An 18,121-nucleotide genomic window follows, 5' to 3' on the forward strand; every position below is an offset into this window, starting at 1 on the left:
TCTAAGGCTTTAACGTCTTCATTGAGCGGATAGGACAGTGTACAGAGCAGGAAACTGAAGTAGAGTGGCAGATAATGAGCCATAAAGAGCCATGAGCCAGATTTGAACCTGGGCTGCCTGCTTTGAAGACTGCAACCTCTGTCCACCGGGAACATGAATTAACCACATAGTCAGACCAGCCAGATCACGCCCATATATCAGACGGCCCAGGTTCACTGGGCCCCTTTCTTCTTCTCCTTTTTTTTTTTTTTTTTTTTTTTTTTTCAACGTTTTATTTATGATTTCATCAACACAATTCATGCAAGGAGTACAGGATACAATCTGTAAGCAGGCAACTCAAATTCTCAACTTTCTTATTCTGTGTTCCCAGCATTAGCTCATTAATTTGCCTTTATTAATATATTTGACAAAAGTCACAACAAAAATGAAAAAAAGAAGATAACAAAAAAAAAAAAAACCCACAAATATAAATACACACATACACGTACACTTAGGGGAGAGATGTGCAGTAAATGGATAACAAATACAGGATAAATGATTACAGAAAATTAAAAAAACAATAAATAAATAAATAAATAAGTGGACAGATGATAAATCAATATGCTGGTCAGTCCACTCTTAAGCAGATTACTGTTGACCATTCATTACCAAATATTCACTGAGGGGGGACCATTCCTTTATAAATTCATCTAATGTTCCTTGTAGTACATGTGATATTCTCTCATATGGAAGAAAAGACAGCAATTCATCATACCAAATTGACAATGTGGGTGGCATTTCATCCAGCCAAACATGTAGAATTGAGAGACGTGCTGCATAAAGCATTACATTGGCCATTTTTGCTTTCTGACCAGATTTGGAGTTTGCACCAAGAACGCAGAGTTTTGGGTCCATATCAATTTTTATTCCAAGAAATTTTTCAACCTCATTTTGAACAGCAGACCAGAAGTTCATAATAACTGGACATGCCCATATTAAGTGGTAGTATGTTACTACTTGTTCTGTACATTTACGACATGTTAGGGAGCAATTTTTGTCATATTTGCTTCTTATTACAGGAGTTACATGTAGTTTATTAATTATCTTAAATTGTGTTTCGTGTGATTTATCTGATCTGGTGATTTTTTTGGCACTATATAATGCTCTTCTCCAGATCTGGTCATCAAGCTGAACACCAAAATCTTTCTCCCGGCTATGTTAAATTTTTATTGTCGTCTTCTCATTCATTAACTGTTGGTCATAAAAATAAGTCATTATTTTACTATTAAGTGTTTTTGCTTTCATTAAAATTTGATTGAAAATGGTAAGTTTTGCCACATTTTTATATTCTGAGATTGAATTCAGGTAGCTTTTAATCTGTAGGTAACGATAAAAGTGTGTGCGGGAAAGATGAAACTCCTCTTGTAATTGCTGAAAGGACTTTAATGTGTTCCCTTTATATAAATCACGCAAAGTTTTGGGCCCCTTTGTAGCATATCATTTACTAAGTCTCTCTTTGTGTCCTTCTTTGTCCACTGTCCTGTTCTCTCCTAAATAAGAGCATAAAAACATGAAAAAAACCTCTTAAAAATAAAAACGTGATTCTTAAAAAATGGTGTTGTTCTTAGTAAATATTTTGACTTTCTTTAATGATTATTCTGCAGCCTGTAAACCACATTTTAAGTCTTTTATCTGAAGTAACCTACAGCAGACATTGTGAAATGTTTCTACCTCTTTTCTCTCAAAACATCTCAGTCTGGCTTTTAACTGTATCTCCTTTTAAAACAAATAAATAAAAACAGTATACATTTTTTATCGCAGTTAAATCTTTCCTCTTTTGTAGTTTGTTTTGAACTAAAAGGTAACTCTTTACCCTAAATTATGTGATTTTTCATGTGTTTCTCTTGCAGAGTTGGAGGAGTTGCTGCTCTCCCTGAAGCAGGTCCGCGGCTGCCTGTCTGACCAGCAGAGTCAGAATGACGTCGAGCTGGTTCTTGCACTATTAAACAAGGTAATAAAAACAGATTTGATGGAATAAAGTCATGTAAACCTGCTGTTGTGGTTTTATGAAAGACTCTGAGGTGAGAAAGATTTTCAAAGCTGGAGCAGGTGTGTGAGCAGGACAGAGGCTGCAGACCACATGGGCAGTCTTTGTGCTGGTATTAAGAATTCTTATGTTGGATATTTTTATGTCAAAGCTAACAAATAATTCAGTGTTTCTCCTGAAACAGTGCTGTCTTGGACAAAAAAGGCCTGAAACCAGCAACCTTTTTAAAAATCAGAAACATTACCTGCATCTCAAGGGAAAGAGATCTCATTTAGTATTTTTGGTTCATGCTCCCTCCCTCTCTTCTTAAACTGTATGCGCGTGTATTCACTCATCTGTATAAAATGAAAGCTTTCACTGCTCTGTTTTTGTTTAACCTTAAACATTCAAGTAAATTAATGAAATATGAATTTGTATGATATAAATATGAGAAAATTAAATATCCTGATTTCTCTCAGCCCCCCGCGCAGTGTTTTCCTCTGCTCAGAACCTGAATCTGTGTTTGGGTTATTTTGTTAAACCACTTTGTGAGGACCGTTTGCTGACAGGTAGCATTTATAAGCTCAGATAAAATCCCTTTATATCATGTTTGTTCAGTTGTCTGACAGCAGAAACAACTTAATTTTCTGTTGGGCAGATCAGAAACAGGCTTTAAATGATGATAACGAGCAGGTGGTGAAGAAGCTGGTGTTTAAGCAGCTCAGATAATGACGTGTTTGAACAGACATGAGACTGTCGGCACTGAGAGACAGACGTGGATCTTCTGCAACAAAAATTGTCGTTTAATTTGTTAATCAGCTGATTGTCTAGTCACGGTTATTATGAATTAAAATTTATTTTAACTAGCATGCAGGTGTGTTTCTGAGTGTGAGCTCAAAGCTGCAGAAACGTAACACATGATGGTACAGATGAGCATGTTCCCCCACTGACTTAGTTTAAGTCTCTTTGTTGAGTTCAGAGTTTTAGTTTAATTAGCAGTGAGGCACCAGCATTTCTTTCCTCTGTCATGCTTGGTTAGTTTTCCAGGCTCATCCTAACTACTCAGTGCTTTTGTTCTCTTCAAGAGAGCTGTAAATATTCAAAACAAAAACATTTCTCTGGGAAATCCACAGAGGACTCAAAAGCAACGGAGAAAAATCACTTGGATCCCACATACGGATCCATTTTTTCATGATTTTACAAGGAACCCACTTCATGTTGAAGAGTAGAGCTTGCTGCACATAAAACTCTTATTGGTGAAGCTTTATTAGTGTTTTTACTGCCTTACACCCAGGCTGCTTCATTTCTTGTGTGACAACAAACATGTTTTTAATTAGCAAAGAGCCATGAGGTTCTTCTTAAAGTTATCAGAGCGATTAAAAAACAGCTTAAAGAGGTATCTACATATCTTCAAAAGAGGCTCAGGCTCTGGTTTTGTTGTGATAAAGTCATGTCAATCTCTTTCTCTGTGTTATGTGCAGAGCAGGTATGGAGATGTCACTTGAAAATTTTACAGAGTAAAAGATTAAAAAAAAAAAATAAAAAAATAAAATGATCAGTACATATCTTCTTAGGCCTTGGTGATATTTATGAGAGGCAAACACAGGCTGTTTATCCACAACTGCACTGAGTATTCACCTGCTCTCCCCATGTCTGTACCAGGGATGGGAATCAAATTGTTTTTTGTCCAATAGTGCAATAAAAAATGATTAATTGTAACGTGCACGAAAAACCCAAAGTATATCTAGTAACATCTCATAAAACTACATTTGGGCTCAGCATAGGCTACTTGTATAAAGCTAATGCTCTGTACATTTAGCAGTAGCTCAAGAACTCTTACAGTTAATGTCTTTTGATAAATGTATTTTTCATGATTTGTAAATGTGACAGTTCCAAAAACACTTGATAAAAGTTGTGAAAAGGGGCAGAAAATGAAAAAATGGTGCATAATTGTAGCTCAGAATCCAGGATGAGAAATTTTTGGGGCTAAAGATGTTTGCAGTCCATAGTCTGAATATGAGAAACAACCATGATGAAAACCAGATCCTGATCCTGCCATAAAAAAATCCTGACATATTTCCTCATATCGCCCCCTAATGGAAAACATTAGGAGAAACAGCAGTTTGCTGGTGTTTACTCGGCACAACACTACAGAAAACTGATCACTTATCTGGTGTTATGATTAGATTGAGGGACAGTTGAGGTTTGATTTCATCAGTCTGTAATGATGGAACAAATATGTTTGAGCACACTTAGTGACTGATTTTTAAAGAAATCCCTTAAAGAAATACTTAGCAAATATAACATCCGTATGTCACTTTCAGATTTTATGAATATGTTGGTAAAAGCTGCTGGACCTTGGTCATTTTTACCAAACCAAATGTGGCCCACTTTGAAGAAAGTTAGGACACCCCTGCATAAAGCAGAATCTTCAACTGTCTTCAGAGTAAAAAACTTCTGATTCCTCCTCCAGCTGCTTCCTCCTCCAGTCAGAGTAGCCATGATAATCCTGCCCAAAAGAAAAGCCAGCAGGATAAAGCTATGTAGCTAACTAAGAATGCATCATGAAAGACATACTGACCTCAAACAGGAGAAATTCGAGGGAGATAGCGCCCTCTGTTGTTCATAAACAAGTGTCTGTTTGAATCAAGTCTTTACTGAATCACTTTGTGTCAGTTTTTGACGTATCAAACGTGTTGCATCCTGTTAAACATACTCTGTAAAATAACTTTGGTGTCTGTTTTTTCCTCCTCCAGTCTGATTTCCAGTCAGCGCTCAAGATCCATAATGCGGTGGCGTCCAGCATGCACTGCCCCTCTCCTCCGTACCCACACACACAGCAGGCTCTTCAGCTGGCCGTGGAGGTAACACATGGGAGCTGGTGTTTGTTTCATTCTTTGACGGTTCTTGCTGTATGATAAAAACACACAGACACACACTCCTTCAGTGACAGTTGAGGTCAGCATGTGTGTGTGAGAGTGTGTGTGTTATGAGAACAGAGCAGCTCTGTTCAGCATCAATCAGAGTTCACACACTGTACTCAGTGTTGTTCACATCAACACACAGTCCTATCAGTAAACTCTTTAAAGGTCACATTTTTAATCGTTTTAAAAAAGTGCATGAGCTGTTTCTGTAAAGTATGATAATAATTTGTTGATCCTAACCAGTTCAAGTTAAACCATCAGCCAAGAATTCAGAATAATCAGTGCTTTAATTATTCGTCGGCCCCGGTGTTGTTGGCGAGCTGTCAGATCTATTCATGGCTCATTTCTGTGGAATCTCATTAAAGAGCAGCACATTATTTCTGCTCCGTGTTGGCATCCCCGCCCCCTGCCCCGCATTTGGCTTCAGAGGAGAAAATCTTTGCTTCATTTTGAACTGTGTTTTTCTGTTTCATTTTTCTTTGCCTCTGTTAATGGAGGTGAAAATAAACAGTCCAAGCACAAACAGGAAAGAAAGCAGGAGACTTTTTAAGGATTAAAAGTAATTCAGCTCTCTACCTCACTGATCCTTCTCTTCTGGTGGCTATGGTTAAATTTACAAACAGTTTAAAATTATTTCTTATCCTAATTCATCTTCCACCATCACTTCTCCTCACACTCAGATTTTAATAAATTAAAGAAGCACAACACCAATTAAGGGCAATTCAAGCCAACTTTGCTCCATCATAGCTGCTGAACAATGCTGCTAAAAGTTATCTCTTGTATTAAGTTGTTTTAAAGTGATCTGTTTAGACGAAAGCTGTCTGCAGCAATCTAAGTTTCCTCAAAAGGAAGGAAGCATCACAGATTATAGCTTGAGCCCTCTTCACACTTTTCCACATCATTGTTAGGACATCAGAGGTGGTAAAAAATATTACACAGACAACTGAGAGGCAGGAAATCAGTATGAAGCAGATAAACTTTACTGAGGGTGAACGCTGTCATCCTACCACAGGGTTGCAGACTTTCAGAGTGAAAATTGTATCATTTTCACTTCTACATCCACTTTTTAGAGGGCGTTAGAGGAGTGCAAAGCATGAGTGACAGGGCTGATGCCTGGACACTTTCTGCGTCATGTTCAGATTTTTTTGTCTGTCTGTGTACAGGAAATCACACAGTCTTAATGTGACCTCATAAGTATCGAAGCAAAAAATTAAAACATCAGAAAAGTCTGGGTCAGTGTCGGCAGAAGACACAGAGGGGCGATACCGGAAATTTCTACAACTAAGTGAACCAATAACAGGGCTAATACTATGTCATTTTTAAGTGTAGTCTTATTTCTGAGGAAATGCATGGAGGCTACATGGAGAAGTATAAAGCAGGCTTTAGCGCAAAGAACATTTCTGTTTGTGTGGTTTTTGATTTGCTTATCTTCAGGATGAGGGTGAATTTATCCAGTTTGTCTTCAATAAATCAGATAACACTGACCTGGATTACCTGATCCTAAGCAAAATAGAGGGCACTGTTCTGGATCATTTGTATCAGGATTTAAGACTTGAAGTCTTGAATGAAAACTCTCTAGACTAGAACTAGATTTCTGTCTAGTCTTCTGTCTCCAACCCACCTTCAAGAAAAAAATAATGACGGCAGAAACAGAAGCAGCTGTGCTCTCACAGTCTGGGTTTAGCAGCTTTGGCCTACAGCAGTTCTTGTGTGTGTGTCATCTCCTGTTAGCTGGGTTAGCATTACGAGCTAGCAGGCTCTTAGTTTGGGATATCCTTTCTCTTTTACTCTTACAGTGGTGCTCTTGTTCAAGACTCTGTAAGCACAATATTTCTTCATAGAGCACGTCATTAACCTTCCCTCCCGAACTCAGGGTAATGGAAAGTTCAGTGACTCTTCTGTTTGTGCTTTTGTGATAATTCAGCAAAGAAATCTGCAGGAGCTTCACTCTGCAACAGAGCTGCCAATTATCATGTTGTATCTCATTTTTTCAGTCTCAAATCACAGACTCAAGATAAACATAAACCAAATCTCTGAAAGTAAATCAACATGATAGGAAACGTCATGAGCAAGAGTGTTTTGAAGACATTTCTTTGTGGGATCAGGGTAATCTAGACTTTTTTGGGGATCAAAGTTAGTCCAGTCTAAATCGAAGGTTTTAAATAAACTAGAGGCCTTGATGATGATGATGATGATGATGATGATGATGATGATGATGTGATTTCAGGTCAGGAATCTCATCCAGCCAGCCCAGAACAAAGAGGGACTCGAGCTCCAAAGCCTGCTGTCAGACACACACATCCAGGTAGAACACACACACTGACATTCATGTATAACGCTGTCTGAGCTAATAAGTGAAGGGACGTTGTAGAGACTGTGTGTGACTGTGTGTGTGTCTTTATGTGTGTGTGTATTTTGCAGTCATTGCTCCTGGCTCATGACAGCATAGCAGAGAGGGAGATGCAGCCGGAGCCGCTGCCCGCCCAAGGAGAAACTCTGACCCAGTGGGGAGGAGAGACTGTCAAAATAGTTCGTATAGAGAAGGCCCAGGACATTCCTCTGGTGAGACACACACACACACACACACACACACACACACACACACACACACACACACACACACACACACACACACACACACACACTCTTTTCCAGGTGCTCCAGTTTCTCCAAGCAGTCATGTTCTATTAGCTAAAGACTTGAAACACTTTGCTATTAAGATTATTTTAGTGCAAGATGAAAAAATACACAGAATTTCTTTCCTACATGAATACAGAATTTTATCAGACATGTTTTATGTTTCATATCTTTTATTCTCTGTTGAAAATTTTAAGCATTCCCGCTGTTTAGGTTTCCCCTGTGGGTGTTAAATTTTTTTTATTTGTGCGTATGGGGAGACAGTTTGTGTCTCTTGCGTTAACTCGTAAAGATGGAGCATACGCGATGTTCATGGTTTGGTTTGCAGCTGGAAGCTTAGAGGTCCCATATTCTGCTCCTTTTCTGCAGTTTAATTTGGATCAATGATGTCTTCATGAAATGGTAGTAACATGTTTTGGTCCAAAAAGCCAATTAATCAAGCACAGCAACATTGTTTCCAGGCTCTCATAGCCCCTCTGATCAGAACGCTTTGATTTAGTGGGCGTGACCTTCATATGTAAATGAGCCACCGCTGATACCGCCCCACTCTTCTGCGTCACTGAGAGCAGCGCCACGAGCTCCGAGTGCACAATGTTTAGAAAACAGCGAGGCTCGTTTACCGCAACATTACAGACTAAAACAACAGGCTAACCGCAGCTAAAGTTAGCATCCTGAAGCTAACACAGAGACAGAGGGAACACTGAGGAAAAGCTCTTACATCTGCTCCACAGCACACAGCATTACTCACATTTCCAGGGTTAGAGGTTTGTTGGTGGATGGTTGGTAATGTACCTGGATCCAGGACCAGTCTATTCACTAGCCCTCTGTTGTACTGTCCAAAGTTGGAAGAGCAGTTGGCCGTGAAGTGACTAGCACACACATGCACAGTTTTACTGAGTGTAGCTGGCACATTTCCTTGATAAATGAACTCTAGCCACTTAGTCTTGTCTTCTTCCGATGGGAAGCTTGTGCATGGAACTATGTGGCTGTTTACAGCCAAAAACAAAGCAGTGATGGCTGCTGGAGAGATTTCTCCCCAGATGCGGGGAGAAGAGTGGGCGGGCAGGGGGTTTGGGGGTATTTGCTTCGGTGGACCAATCAGGTCAGACTTACTCCTGATTGGTCAAAAAAGGGACTCGCTGACATCAGCAAACCCCGGGAGTCCCAAACAGCTTGTTTTAGGTCAGAATTTTACATTCACAAGCACTATAAAGTGCAGGTTTTGTCATTTTGTGGGCTGGGAGGAAAGCCAAAAGACCCACAAATTTCACTAAAAGACTTAATAACGTGATTTTTGCTCAATATGGGCCCTTTAAATTTATCAGTGCATTACTTGATAGCATGAATTCACCAACACCAACATCAACGAAGCTTTTCAGCAATAAAACTGAATGATGTCTAACTTAATGTTTGAAGTGTTTTCTTACTTCAGTTGATTCTTTGCTCATGAGGATCAGCTGCTCTGACTAAAGCCTGACTCATGACAAAAGACTTTTAAAAATAATAACAGATAGTAATAATGTGAGGGAAACCATGCATGATGGTAAATAATGAGACAGTTAACAGTTTTGGTCCTTTAATAAGTGGTGTTGGTGATATGACCAATGCAGCACACACTGACTGAGTCAACTCTTGAAATCTCTTTGATGAATCATAGAAGGATGGTTATTGAGCTCAGCGTTCCTAGTTTTTTAGTGAAATTCTGTGTCTAATGTGTAAGAAAACTCTGCCCAACTTGTCGCTTTGATGGTATGGTTGTTGTACATTTTACAGAGCATGCTGGTTAAAAATTTGGTTAATCAAATGTCCAGTGAGTTCTCCATTTCTGGCAATCATTTGACTTCATGCTTTGTGATCTCAACTCATCACACCTCAGGAAAATCTGGCAAGATAATCTGCCCCCTCAAGATTATCTCTTCTCAAGATAATCCTGAGAACCATCAGAAAGTCAAAAAGCTCCCACTGTTATTGTTTAGTGTGTGCCTCTCTTCAGCCAACTACCACAGTATAAATAGCTGTCATACAAAACCGACAGTGGTTGCAGACTTAAGTCACATTCACACGCTTGTTGGACAAAACACGCTTTAACCTCAGATTCTCCAAACTCCAGAGAAGTTGCAAACGTTGTCGTCTTTAAAAAAAAAACTCACCTCAGGGGTCTGAAACGTTGTTCGGTGTAGCTACAAAGTCTCCAAGTTGGCAACACTCAGTTGTGGTTTTATCCTCCACCTTCTTACGGCCATCATCAGAGCTCACACTGAATCTAAAGAGCTCCCAGACAGTAGAACAACACCACGCCACAGGTACACCCTCTAACTCTGCCTTCTCTGCTCAGCATGTAAACAACACAAGCGCTCCCCCACAACTGTTCCACTGTATTTGTTCACCTCACGTTGCACATCTGTATGAAAAAAGACAAAGACAAGTAAAACACAAACCAAGTGAGGAAAAACAAAAGAAAAAGTCAGGATTGGTTTGAAGAAATACCTGTGTATGTTCACATGTGGGTGACTTTTCCTGCAGGCACTCCAATCAGAAGAGTCCTGACAACATTAAAGGACTAAATTCTTTCTGTTGGTATGCTGAAACATCAGACCTCCAGCCCTTTAACCTGTAATAAAAACATTGTATTTAATCATCCATCATTAAATGCCTCTTTCTATGTGTCCTGTAGGGGGCGACTGTTCGTAACGAGATGGACAGCGTGGTGATCAGTCGAATTGTTCGGGGCGGTGCGGCTGAACGAAGTGGACTTTTATCTGAAGGAGATGAAATTCTGGAGATAAATGGGATAGAGATCAGAGGGAAAGACGTCAACCAAGTCTTTGATATTCTTGTGAGTAAATCCACCAGCACAAAGTTAACTAATCAATGAAATCGAGTCATAAATACCACTCTCACTTTAGTAATCAAACATTTTATACTGCTGTTAAATGTATTGTGAAATATGTTATTGCTTTGTTTTGATTTTAATGCATATTGTCTCCCTCATAGTCACAGTCTGAGTGATGACAGCTGGTTGTAACTGCTCCTCTCTCTGCTCTCCATGTCTTCCTCTCTCTGTATCTGTGTTTCAGGCGGACATGCACGGCCTCCTGACCTTCGTGCTTATCCCCAGCACTCAGAGCAAACCTCCTCCTGTCAAAGAGAATGTGGTGAGCTCTGATTTTTAAACATTTGACATTTGTTAAATTGAAACAAGATGACAGTTTGAAGACTGCTTGTTATTTTTTGTCCTGTAGGAAAATAAACCAGCTCAAATATCTTTCTCTGTTTCTCGTCTCCCCCTCAGGTCCATGTGAAAGCACACTTTGACTACGACCCCTCAGATGACCCCTACGTGCCGTGCAGAGAACTCGGCTTGTCCTTTCAGAAAGGAGACATCCTCCACATCATCAGCCAGGCAGACCCAAACTGGTGGCAGGCGTACAGGGACGGAGATGAGGACAACCAGCCGCTCGCCGGACTTGTTCCAGGTACTGCTGTCTGTCTGTGTTAGTTTGAGTTTTCTCTATGGTGTCTCTGTCACGAGTGTCTCTGTGAAAGAAGCATTTAAAGTCTGCTCAGTCAAACTATTGTTATCCACAGGGAAGAGTTTCCAGCAGCAGAGAGAAGCCATGAAACAAACGATAGAAGAGGACAAGGAGCCCGAGAAATCTGGTCAGTTCCTCTAAAACGGTGTGATTAGTTTGATTAAAACCATGCATGCCCATTTTTTATACAGCTCCCAGCTGTCATTTCACAATGTGTTGATTAAGACACTGAAACAAATCATTCTCTAAATGATAAGTACATTTACATTTTCTGTCAAGTGCGTGAAGAAAACCAGAGTTTATCTGTGCATGGGCTACTTTTTTAAAGCTAAAGCTCTGCAGAAACTCAACAACTCTTACAGCTGACATCTTTACATTAACATATGTATCATGATGTGAAAATGTGAGTGGTTAAAAAACACATCAGAGGACTCAATATTAGATGAAAGTCATGAAATGGTGCAGAAAAGTAGTTCAGAATGCAGGATCAGAAATAATTGGGGCTAAAAATGTTGTGTTCAGGTTGAAATAGTGTTAACATAAGAAACAGTCCTGTTAAAACCAGATCCTGATCCTGCCATAAAAAAATCATGTTATATTATCTCCATATCTCCTCCTAATGGACAACATTTGCCTTGAGAGAGTCAGAGTCTTTACACAGCTTATTATTACACAAATTTGAGCCAGTGCATTGTAATACTCTGAGAATATTTTTCATTGTATTGAAGAACAACAACCAGTGATATTGTATTTACACTGATGGTGGTCTGATAAATTTGTTAAGCACTGTACTCAATGGTATTAGTTTGAATTTCTGCCTGAGACAGTTGTTAGGTAAATAAAACCACAGACTAGGCTCTTTATTTGAGTCTCTTTAAAACTGTCTGGAATTATAAATTGAATAATTTTTTTTATGTCTCCTCTGACAGTGATATATTAGAAATTACAAAATCAGCCATAACAGTAAAAGAATATCTGCAGAATTTGTTGTTTTCAGTTTACACCTGACCTGTGGGTGAAACGTAGAATAAAAAGCAACAAACCTGCTTTTTGACATGATGACAAATGAACCAGCTGTCATGAACCTCAGAGTTACACGTTGTGTTTCACAGTCATCTGCTTGTTTTCAGGGAAGCTTTGGTGTGCAAAGAAAAACAAGAGGAAGAGAAAGAAGCTGCTGTACAACGCTCACAGAAATGATGGTACGATCTGTTTCTATAACTTCTTTTGCTCTTTATTAACACACACACTTTAACTTCACACTGCTTCATTCCTCTAAAAAGTCATGGATGGATATAAGAAGACCAGAAAAAAAAACATGAAAGATAACTGACTCAATGGCTCTAAAAACGTTATGAAAGTTATTCTTTAATAATTGAAGAATGATTAAATTTAATTTACATATAGGAATGAAGATGATCCTGACTCTGCTTTTAAACAAGGAAGTAAGGAGAAAGTGAATAAGCTACTTCTGGGTGTTTTAAGTCATTTATTTACTGTGTGTTAATACACTCTAGATAAACTAAATTAGGAACTTTTTCCAGGACTGTAGCCTCACTCCTGATATTTATATATGTCATGATGGCCTTTTATAACCCTGCCTTAATATGTTTAAACCCTCCCCTTACCCATTTTTCTCTTCTCTTTGATTTACTTGAAAAATGATAATATTTAAAATTAACTCTGTTTTTTTTGGCTCTTTCTCTTCATCGCCCCAGATCTGGATAATGATGAGATTCTCACCTATGAGGAGATGGCTCTCTACCACCAGCCGGCCAATAGAAAGCGACCGATTGCTCTGATTGGTCCAACCAGCTGCGGGCAGACGGAGCTCAGACAGAGACTCCTCAACAACCAACCAGAACGCTTTGCTGGGGCTGTACCTCGTAAGACTTACACACACTCAGCATAAACTGACTTTAAATGTTTCTGTGTGTTTGTATGTTCATTTACGTGTGTGTGTGTGTGTGTGTGTGTGTGTGTGTGTGTGTGTGTGTGTGTGTGTGTGTGTGTGTGTGTGTGTGTGTGTGTGTGTGTGTGTGTGTGTGTTGTAGATACTACACGGAACCGCAGAGAAGGCGAGCTGAGTGGCCGAGATTATCACTTTGTGTCTCGTCAGACGTTTGAGGCAGAACTGGCAGCAGGTAAAGTTTGATGATACAGATTGAGGGATTATTTTGTGAGATTATTATTTTTTGGTTTTATGGCTCTAAAGTACCAAATTCTTTAAAGAGTTTCCAAACTTATAATTTTGAGATGTGTCAGTGTCATTTCTGAAGCCTGAATGTACAGGAGAACAGTTGGAGGCTGTTTCAACCTTTGAGTCAGAAACATTAGTTCATGTCAGGGTAAAGATTGTTGTGTACATGTGGTGCTTCATCCTGTGGTTATAAAATATGGCATTTCTCTTCATGTGTTTTCCAGGAAAGCTGATCGAGTCTGGTGAGTTTGAGAAGAACCTTTACGGGACGAGTTCAGACTCAGTGAGACAAGTCATCAACACTGGAAAGATCTGTGTGCTGTGTCTGCACACTCAGGTGGGTTCACACACACTCAGTCTGTCTCAGACCGCTCATAACAACAAGTCCACCAGCGCCTGACACTTCAGACGCGGTCACACTGGCCCTCCAAAACGTGCCATGCTTCAGCACGATTGCCCCCCTGCAGCGCTGATCCCCAGCTGGAGAGTACGGCCGGCGGTCACACTACCCCAATATGAACCAGACTTTAGCAGGTATCAGACACGCGCACAGCCAGCCTACGTCATCGTGAAGCATTTGTTTACATGAAGCGTGATCTCATCAGAGTCAGCACAATGAGACACTGAGAGCACTGCTACAACTTTAGAGACTTTTGGACTTATATTAAGTCATTTTCGCCCGACACAGCCCTCTAACACCCCGCTTTGTTTAAAATGATCGTCGAGAGATGCGCTCGCGGTGATTATACGTAATGGATCGCACGCGCTGTCCACGTGCTTGTTCTCGTGCATGAAGTAAACCGTGCCGAAGCCCACCTCTTCAAAGCGTGCCGAAGCACGGAAGGGAATCGTGCTTGAGCACGGTACAGTTGGGGTCACACTGGCCATTCCAAACGTGCTTTACGGCTGAAGCGTGCTTAGGCACGGCACGGTTGGCCAGTGTGACCGCGTCCTTAATTCTGCTACATCATTTATTTAAACTGTTTTAAATGAACCTTTGTAAACTGTGCTGCTGCCTAGCTCTGCCAGGACAGTCTTTGAACAAGATTTTAATCTAAAAAATTTTTTTTTTTCCCTGGCTAATTAAAGGTAATATACACCAACCATACATGCTATTGCTGCTTTGACATGCCCTCATTTTGGGGTCTGTCACACTTAGTGACATCCAAAGGTGTGGGAGTGGGCTAAGATGAGATAAGATAGGACTTTATTGATCTCTAGGGAGGAAATTCATTTCTCCCAGCATCACAGACATTTACAGTTTGAGCAAGGGAAAAGTAGAGTACAACAAAGTAAAATAAAATAGAATTGAGTAAAAAGTGGAATAAACTAAAAGTAAAACACTTAGAAAAATAGGAATGGAAAAAAAAACATCAAGAGGTTTTGTATCATTCATCCTGGAAGACGTCTCAATGAAAATTCAGTTTTGCAACAATGGTATAAAACATTTTCATGAAAATTAAACTTATTAAAAAACAGATGATAAAAACTAAAAGTTTTATTAAACTTAACATCTTTGAAGCTAATTTCCTCTCTTGAAATGAAAGTATTCACTTGTGTATACAGTGTTTGTAGCTTTTAAAGAGATTTAAAAATGAGGCAGAATGTTGATGTGAGATTGAAACAATGCGATGTTTACAGAAAGTCATGGCTCCAAAATATCATTGGAATTCTATCATATTTTGGAGAAACAGGAGTGTGCGTGTTATAGAACCCTTATTCTCTTAAATTGAGTTCTATAAAGAGTCAGTTTTTGTGAGAGTGAGAGGAGTTTGTCCTGAAGTTTGCTTTCATTTCACTGCAGCGTGACTTAAACTGATTAGTCTCTAAAGCAGAGTTGAAGCAGGAAGAGACCAAAAGTTTCTGTCTGACGGAATCTCTCCTTTGCAGGACATCGAGTTGATTCTTAACATATGTGTGTGTGTGTGTGTGTGTGTGTGTGTGTGTGTGTGTGTGTGTGTGTGTGTGTGTGTGTGTGTGTGTGTGTGTGTGTGTGTGTGTGTGTGTGTGTGTGTGTGTGTGTGTGTGTGTTCACAGGCTCTGAGGGTGCTGAGGAGTTCAGACCTGAAGCCTTACATCATCTTCATCGCTCCGCCCTCTCAGGAGAGACTCAGAGCCTTATTGGCTAAAGACAACAAGAACCCTAAGGTCTGTTTACTCATGAACGTAAATATCAGTGTTTACTAATCAAGTGTTTGCCTCACTCATGTGTGTGTCTTTGTGTGTGTGTGTGCAGCCCGAGGAGCTGCGTGACATCATTGAGAAAGCCCGGGAGATGGAGCAGAGCTGTGGTCACCTGTTTGACGCCGTCATCGTGAACACGGACCTGGACAAAGCCTTCAACGAGCTGCTACGATTCATCAACAAATTGGACACTGAGCCGCAGTGGGTGCCCTGCTCCTGGCTGCGCTAAACACACACACTCACACAAACACACACTCACACACACAGAGGCGATTTAAAGAGTAGACGATGGAGTTCACATTTCTAGAGATTTAACAAACTGGAACTGGAAATGTACGGCAGAGTATCAGGCACAGAGAGGGTGTAAAAAACAAGTCTGATATGAAATGATACAGAAGAAGGTCATAATGTTGAGATAAAGTTTATATTTTCCTTAAAGGGACGCTTAGGTCAGCTTTAGGAAAATAACTTATAGACAAAGTGAAAAAGAGGAGGGGTTAATTTAAAGCAAAATGCTGTTATTGTTCAGGTTTAATAACCTGTGCTTCTGTGAATGACCGGTAATGACATCATTCTTCTCATCAATAAGTAACTGTGAATGTTCCCTCAGTGCTCGGCTGCCTTCAGATCATTTCAGACACTAAAACTGGACTTTACTCTTCTCTTATACCGTGAACTACAACTTCCTCTGTGCTCCAGCTGCCTTAAAAACACATCCAGCTGCTAAAGCTGTGTATCATTTTTAATGCTTCATTTATTATAACATCATGAAAACTGTGATCTAAAAGAGGAATTAGGGCCCAGGATTTAAAAATGGAAAGAGAAACCTTAAAGATGCTCCTCAGTGAAACTTGTAATCAACCATGTCATGTTAAATATGTCTGTGAAAGTGAAACATAAGAATCTTGTATTTGTAAAATGGAAACCTCATGAAAAAAAAAATCTTCAATTTTGATGTCATCTCAGATATCCAGACTGTTTGTAAATCTGAATCTAACTGCATTTAATCACTTTTCAAGAAAATGTTGTCGTCATAAAAGAAAATCATGACAGATGTGAGGAGTTTCTCCGTTTATAGCCCATGGTACTTCCTGGAGCTCATACCTGGAGGCTTTAAAAACACTATGAAGACATAGTCAGGCTTTAACCTGATGGTCTAGTTTTCCTTTTAATGTCTCAAAGGGGCATTACTATTAATTTCACTCTGTTTGTATCGTGAACACATAACTACTAACACTGACTTTATTCTGAAACTGTGAAATCTGTTCTCTTTTCTTCTTGAAACCGAACTCTTATTTTGCTTCAATACATCTAATAACTTAAGTCTGAATGTTATGACCTTCAGTTGAAATCTAATTTTATTCTCAAACTTTTTGGAGCCTGATACTCTGTCGTACTGTAGGAAAGCTCTAAAGAAAGTCTTGACCTGGTGGCACTGGTAAAGAGGTTTTAATGAACCCTGAACAAACTGATCGTTGATGACGCCTGTGGCATCAACTTTTTCTTCAAACACTGATCTTTTTTTTTTTTTCTTCTCTTAGTATGACCAAAACATGGACCTGGAACTTTTTTTTTATCTTCCTTTTTTGTCTGTTTGACTCTCTCTTTGAAATGTTGGGCCTCATCCATGATGCGTCCTCCGATCATTTCAACTGTTATGATTAAAAATGTTTAAATTATTTTTAACTTTTTGCAGCGCTGAAATCATTGTAAACATTTGATTTTGTGCTCTTAATTCTTTTTTTTATTAATGAAATAACTCTAGCTTGGCTTCGGCCCCCGGCACAAAGTAGTTTGAGAAATGAGGCCCCCTAGTGAGGAACAGATGTGGAAATTGAAATCTTACTGTTATAAACATGTAATGTACGCACAGCGATGCTGTGTATCACACACTGACTCTCCTCTGGGCTGAGGAGTGTTTATAGCCTTCTGATCCCTGACTTTATGACTTACCCTCATATTCACACAGCGAACACTCCACTCAGACTCCATGCTCAAGTCATCAGGGAGGGGGATCACGTGCAGGTTGTTCTGTGACTGAAATGACAGTGGGTTTTCAAAAAGAGTAGCAAAAGGCCAAAATTTGAGGTAAAGGTAGAGCGCAGTTCCTAGATTGGCCACACGAGGCTGGCTCCAAAAGTGAGTCAACCCCTCAAAGAGCTCCATGTTAAATTTTCACTTTTATGGCTGAAGTAAACAAGCTTGCAGCCCGTTACATAAAACAATCTTTGCCCCATTGATTTTTCAAGATAAGTGTGCTTACGTTAAAGGCGTGGCCTATTTGAGTGACAGCTCTCTGGGTTCTGTCAGCTAAGCCCCAGATTTAAACCTCTTGGAAGCGTTTCTTTATGGTGCCTTTTGAATATTTTTCATGCAACAGATAAGAAATCTGTCTGACAAAGTTTTTTTTATTTTCTATGATCTGCATCATGTCATAGTTTGAGAATTCCCAAGAAATCAAGAACATCAGTGTCTTTTCAGGTGCGTTCTGCTGAAGTTATGCAACGTGAAGCCTCTGTGTAACCTCCTGTTTACAGTGAAACTGAGACTCACCAGAAACAGATGAATGGACATAATGAACCAGAAACTGATGGTGATCATTTGCAGACACAAACAGTGAAGAAAATTTCACTTCTGT

The 18,121-nt window shown here is 39.6% G+C and overlaps 1 protein-coding gene across 2 annotated transcripts in view; it reads left to right on the forward strand.

The window, feature by feature from the left end:
* pals1a (protein associated with LIN7 1, MAGUK p55 family member a) overlaps positions 1–17,225 on the forward strand; it is a 40,891-nt gene extending 23,666 nt beyond the window's left edge. For both annotated transcript variants that reach the window (XM_074692502.1, XM_074692503.1), the window contains exons 4-17: positions 1,890–1,990; positions 4,762–4,869; positions 7,157–7,234; positions 7,351–7,491; positions 10,241–10,402; positions 10,644–10,721; positions 10,859–11,042; positions 11,155–11,226; positions 12,230–12,301; positions 12,818–12,985; positions 13,154–13,243; positions 13,524–13,636; positions 15,337–15,447; positions 15,536–17,225. In XM_074692502.1, coding sequence (XP_074548603.1) covers positions 1,890–1,990; positions 4,762–4,869; positions 7,157–7,234; positions 7,351–7,491; positions 10,241–10,402; positions 10,644–10,721; positions 10,859–11,042; positions 11,155–11,226; positions 12,230–12,301; positions 12,818–12,985; positions 13,154–13,243; positions 13,524–13,636; positions 15,337–15,447; positions 15,536–15,712 — 1,655 coding nt within the window. In that variant the 3' untranslated portion in view covers positions 15,713–17,225. The remainder of the gene's footprint in view (positions 1–1,889; positions 1,991–4,761; positions 4,870–7,156; positions 7,235–7,350; positions 7,492–10,240; positions 10,403–10,643; positions 10,722–10,858; positions 11,043–11,154; positions 11,227–12,229; positions 12,302–12,817; positions 12,986–13,153; positions 13,244–13,523; positions 13,637–15,336; positions 15,448–15,535) is intronic.
* Positions 17,226–18,121: the final 896 nt, after the last annotated feature.

This window comes from Halichoeres trimaculatus, unplaced genomic scaffold, assembly GCF_033239565.1.
Source record: "Halichoeres trimaculatus isolate MK-OKI-2021-1 unplaced genomic scaffold, fHalTri1.1 fHalTri1_scaffold_17, whole genome shotgun sequence".
Lineage (NCBI taxonomy): Eukaryota > Metazoa > Chordata > Actinopteri > Labriformes > Labridae > Halichoeres > Halichoeres trimaculatus.